This window comes from Microtus ochrogaster, unplaced genomic scaffold (genome assembly GCF_000317375.1).
Source record: "Microtus ochrogaster isolate Prairie Vole_2 unplaced genomic scaffold, MicOch1.0 UNK20, whole genome shotgun sequence".
NCBI lineage: Eukaryota > Metazoa > Chordata > Mammalia > Rodentia > Cricetidae > Microtus > Microtus ochrogaster.
In genome coordinates, this window is record NW_004949118.1 from 4,431,257 (window position 1) to 4,437,256 (window position 6,000).

General features: G+C 44.9%; 1 protein-coding gene across 9 annotated transcripts in view; it reads right to left on the minus strand.

The window, feature by feature from the left end:
* Positions 1–6,000, minus strand: part of Ptprm (protein tyrosine phosphatase, receptor type M) — a 699,101-nt gene that overhangs the window by 73,719 nt on the left and 619,382 nt on the right. For all 9 annotated transcript variants that reach the window (XM_013353950.2, XM_013353949.2, XM_013353948.2 and 6 more), the window contains 2 exons: positions 3,980–4,056; positions 1,747–1,783 (listed from right to left, as the gene is read on the minus strand). In XM_013353950.2, the coding sequence (XP_013209404.2) occupies positions 1,747–1,783; positions 3,980–4,056 (114 nt within the window). The remainder of the gene's footprint in view (positions 1–1,746; positions 1,784–3,979; positions 4,057–6,000) is intronic.

Below are 6,000 nucleotides of genomic sequence, written 5' to 3' on the forward strand. Positions count from 1 at the left end.
CCTATTAGGTAGGTTCAAGACCCTACAGTCTTTATCTTGTCTCATCCCAGAGCTTTTTACACACAGCGCTGCCCAACAATAGCACCACAGGGAGTGGCCAGATGCAGCTGCTTATCTGAGGGTTAGGTGAATCCGGTTCCCTGTTTATGTTTTTGATAGCTACATTTCAAATGCAGCCATCCTCCAAGTCCCTGGTGGACTGGGGCCAGGAACCCGAGGCTGCAAACGTCAGGAGATGCTCTAATCTCTTATAGCCAAAGGTGTTGCGGTTTGCTTTTGATCTCTGAATGCTTTAAACCAGCTCCATGAGACTCAGGACACTGCAGTGCAGAGGCTGTACACTTGGTTGCTATGCTGCATCATTTGGGGGATAATGATAAGGCAGAAAGTTCTGGACACATGCAATGCATGAGGTCCCCCAAATAGTTTCAGTTCATGCTCCGTTGATCTGTCGATGTGGAACCCATAGCTAGCTGCTTTTTCTAGGATGTAATGGTCCCCCAGCTGGCCCTCATTTGCCCCAATAAAGACCCTTAGTTCCTAGCCTGGTGCCGGGGGAAGAAGTGGGTGGAAGCTTTGGAAGACATCACAACATGTGAGGTCATGGGTCATCAAGGGATGTTGGGACCCAGGCCCTTCTCTTCCTTTCCCTTTCTGTTTCTCTGGCGTGAGGTGAGGAGCAACTTTCACTGGACCTTTGTCAGGATGTACTGCTTGGCCACAGACCCTCAGCAACAGGGAAGGTTAGTCGTAGACTGAAAACACTAAGATGGTAAAATGACCTTGTTTATCAGCTGATACTCTCAGGCCTTTTGTTGTGGCATTGTAAAGCTAACACAAATAGATCACCAGCAAGAATGATTAAGTTAAAAAAAAATGGAGAAATACATGTTCTTTGACCTTGCTGGGTCTCTTCTCTGTGTTTTAACACTTCTTTAACTCATTCATATCCATCCACTAAGCTATCTTTTAGGATGACCCATATGCAGAACTTTGTCTCTCAGCCCTTCCTAGATGACCATCCTCATCTGCCACAGAGAAGAGCACGCAGAGATGTTGCCATGGCGACACTCCTCACCATGTCCTCTAGCTTTCCTTCATTCCCCTTATGAAAAGGGTTTGCCATCTGCATCCCACCTTGGATGTATGAGCTTCCTGCTACCAGGTCTTCAACCGTGATCATTTATCACCCGCAAGTCCTGCTGCTCCGTGGCCGTCACATTAGAACAGCCTCACCCGTTTCCAATTGTGCATACAGGTTACCTGTGCCTCTTGGTGACACTCTGTGCATTGTGCCTACCCAGATACACGCAGGCCACCTCCTAGCTGCCCCCTAAACTCAACCACTGGGTCAACAGTGGCTCCCCAGCGGGGACTAGCACAGTTCTGTGGACAGACAGTAGCCAGCACACACTTACGACAGGGTACTCTTTTCCCCAACTCGCTCCAGAGCCACGTAGAAAATATTGAATACATTCTTGCAAAGGGTAGACTAACTCCAAAAGCATTTAGACTGAATTCAATCATGAGTCAGCGAGCACATTTCTTTAATGATCTCAACACGATGTTCTAAATCAGTGACTACAGCACCAAGACTTCTGCTGGGTAAAGAATTGCACAGGTGTCAATGCTAGGAACACAATGTACTTCATGTAAAATATTTTCACGAGGCCATGGGTGGTAAGTGTGAAGTGATTAAGACGACCAAGCAACAAAAGACAGGCGTGAGAGCTGAAATAAACTTACCTTGGGTTGCGATATAATGATTGGGTCGATGATAGCCCTAAAAACAAATGAGAAAGAATATTTGATAAATTTCAAGTCTCGGCAGCAGAGAAGTCACAGCCTGAGTCTGGGGGAAAGACTGCGCATCCCAACACCAACCCCTGCATCCCTCGAAGGCTCAGTGCCGGACACAGGATCATTTAGTTTGTCTTGCCAAGTGAAGGCACCTCGAATACAACTTTCTGGATGCTGTGCAGAAGTGCAAGGAACTTCATTATACACGGCCATGAGATGATGGATGAGCAGGAAGAGCTATCAATTTATGGATTCTCTAAACTAAAGTGACTAAGGCTCTTATTAAGGTGTGGATGGCTGGGAATGTTCAATAGCATCTTGTTTGCATTGGGGACGTCACTGGCAGTGTGCCGAGGACTTAATGCACACTCTGCTCTATCAATATAGACAGCTCCATCATTAGCAATGCTCAGAAGCGTTCTCAAACACTCCTCCTACCAAGATATGATGCTACGGCCAAGAGCCAGGGTTTAGAGAAGGAGAGCTTATAAAAGAGCTCCTCTTTTAATCATGACCCTATAGGAAGCAGGAAAGACTAAACTGTGGACAAAGAAAGCAGGAGGCAAAGATATCATAAGACAAGTATCTGGGAAAGATAAAAGTCAATTCAGAGAAAAATTACTTCTAGTACATACTGTAGCATTGTGGACCTTAATATATTTCTGTCCCTGGAGAGTCCCCTAAATACTGTTCTCAAAGATAACCGGAAAACATAAAAAAAAATTTGGAAAGAAAATACAGATTTCTCAGACGCCTTAAATGCCTATATATTAGATTATTTTTGCTCTTGAGTCAACAGCAATGAATAAGGAAGGCTGCAATTTTGTCATAAAATGGACTCGCCCACATCTTAAAAGACAGATTTGAAACCAATATTACATAGAATTCCTTAGAGAATTATGTATTTGTTAGCTTTTTGGATGCCCCTAAGGAAAGAACATTGATTTCCTTATTCTGCAAAGTCTACTGCTGTAGAAAGTATTGCGGAGACAGGAGGGATGCATCTGATGACTGAGCTAGCCCATGCTGTTCCAGGCTGGCCCGTGTTACCGACGACCTATTTTTCAGTCTTCATCCGTGTCCCTTACCAGTTGGAGATCCCCTCAATACCCTGCGCTGGTTGGTTTGTCAACTCGACACAAACCCAGACATATCTGAGAAGTGCAATCTTAATTGAAAAAAAAAAAAAAGCTTTTAAAAGATCAGCCTTGTAGGCAAGTCTGTAGGGCATTTTCTTGATTAATGATTGATGTGAGAGGGAGTGGGATCAGACACTCTGGGAATGGGGTCCAGACATAAAGTCATTTGGGTTTCACGTACCCCTTAGCCACACAGCCTTCAGGCAATCTGTATGGTAATTTAACTCTGCGGGAACAGTGTTGACGCATTACTGCTGAGGTGCAGGAAAGCCCTCTGTCACTGGGGACACTAAGCTGCATGCTGTAACTAACGCTGACTGCAGCTTGTCACATGAGGTGGCCTCGTGTCAACACCGCAAAAGTTTGGACTCTGGATTGGGGGATTAGGGAAACTTCGCACACACGTGGCGAAGATCGGTCCTTGGAAGTGCTAAGCCAGCACATGCCTGGGGATGGGAGGAAATGGATCTGCTCTTGGTCTGAGTCTTGCAGGGAGCCACAGGGTACTCGGGATTTCCTACTTCTGATTCCATTCCAGTTTTTTCCGACTGAAAACAAGCCGTCTCTTAAAGAATTTATCCTAACGTAAGACATTAAGTGAACATGACGTAGGATGAACAAGGCAGCCATATTCAATAATTAAACAGCTTGCATATTTAATGACACGCCTTGCCCGCCTTGGAAATCCTGGTGAACAGCTGCGGATGACTTTGAAGGCGACTTAAAAGTACAGCGCTGACAAGCGCCTGCAAATCACCGTGTTAGTAATTAGACAGCTTTGTCCCATTAATATGCAAACATCTTTAAGTTGTTGACAAAAAAAAAAATGTAAAAACAGTTCCTTAGTACACATTAAGCAAAGAGGGTATAGGGAGGGACTAATAACGTTTCTCCCCAAACAGGCTGCATTTGTGGAGCGTGGGGGGACTCTGACGCTTGCTTGTGGATGCCGCTGACACACATCGACTAACTGCGCGGCGGAGCTGGGGTGTGGTGTGTGGCGGGAAGCCTGGGTTGATCGGCAGCTGTGACATACATACATCGATGTAGTTGCCGTTGATGTAGTCAGAATTGTTGTCTCCGTCCAGCATCTGCAGCCGCACCCGCGAGTGATCGTCTGCAGAAGAGAAAACAGCCATGAATGAGGGCGACCCCCCGGCTGCCCCAGCCTCAGAACGTCTGTGCAGCACACAGACTCTCCCCACGCACGGATTGGCCCTAAAGATGGCTGCAGTATGGAATTTGACATCCCTTGAAGGCTTAGCGCCAAGCCTGTAGTTTCATGGGGGAACTAGTGGCTCCAGCTGGGGCGGAGGGAGGGAGATGAGGAGAAAGTCTACCAAGACGATTTTCTCTCACATGGCCAAGCAATAAAGCATACTAATAATGGGCTGGAACTCTGAAAACTCGAGCCCAGGCAGACCTTTCTTCTTTTTACGTTTGCTCAAGTGTTTTGACATAGTAATAGAAAGCTCACTAACAAGATTAGTAATAAACATTGCACATCTTCTAAACTTCCCATTTTGCTATAAAGGTTAGGATCTATAGTTTTTTTTAAATAACAAATCTTTTTTTTTTAAATTACTGAAACACATACACTACTGTAAAAGCTAGAGACTCATATGTGTAACTCTTAACCCACAAAAGTTATTTCTTGGAAGTTTGAACAGCTTCCCCAAATCACATACATGGCTTCACATGCTGAAGGCTGCCTATAATGTCCATGACTTTAAGAATCAGAATGAGTGTGTTTCAAACCAGTATTTTCCTACCCGTATCTTTCCTGTGTTAGCAGCCGAGGGGTGGTGGGTTGTTGGTGGGATGGATGCGTGTGGACTGTTACAGTCTCTGCGTTTGCCAGAAGAGCTCATGCATGTATGTGGCCATTGTAAAGAGCAGCCTAGGGCTGGAGAGATGGCTCAGCAGTTAAGAGCATTGCCTGCTCTTCCAAAGGTCCTGAGTTCAATTCCCAGCAACCACATGGTGGCTCACAACCATCTGAACTGAGATCTGATGCCTTCTTCTGTCCTGCAGGCAGACACACAGAATATCGTATACATAATAAATAAATATATATATTTTTAAAAAAGAGCAGCCTAGACAGTTCTGCTGATGTCACCAGAGATTCTGAGAGAAAGATGCTCCAACAGAACCCAAATGTAGCAGTTCTACACATGTCAGGCTCTTAGCTAGCTCCCCCCCCCCAAAGGGAGCAGATATGAGCTGACCTTCTGTAAGCTTAGGTAGACCTTCAATTTGCCTCTTCATGATCTTATATATCAGTGTTGTACACATCTTTCTCCCTTACAGATCAGACCTACTTAAGGATAGTAGCCATCTATGTAATATAAAACATTATATATAATATATAAGCATGCACACAGGAGACACCTACCATGTGTTTCCTCTCTCCATCTTGACTATGTGTTCCTATGGAGCACACCATTGCCTTTTTTATTTATGAATAAGGGGGAATCCAGCTCACAAAGAGGTATCACTGGATAGCCACTAGAAAGGGTCACAGTGCCACGTGTGGGTGAGGGCGTGGCACAATAGGGACTTTCGGATGCTGGCGGTTAACATGAACATGATTGCGAGCACCCAGAAAAGAATTTGCTATCGTGTCGTAAAGATACAGATACCCATCCTATGTGTCAGCAGCAAGAAGCTGATGCTAAGTGCATCCTGAGGGAAATAACAATGCGCCTAGAAATATTGCTTACAATGAACAAAAAGGTTACTAAGTTATGAAGTGGGATGCTACTTCGTAGTAACAATAAATGAACTACAGATACATGCACAAACCACATAAGCACAAGCCTCAGCAGAGGAAAGCCACCCACAGAACACTAGCAATGAACTCTGCTGACCTTTCTACATAGATGGAATGTTCTATACCACTGTTCTGCATAGACGCAATGTTCTACATTACTGTTCTGCACAGACGCAATGTTCTACATCACTGTTCTGCACAGATGCAATGTTCTACATCACTGTTCCTCTGCACACATGCAATGTTCTACATCACTGTTCCTCTGTACAGATGCAATGTTCTACATCA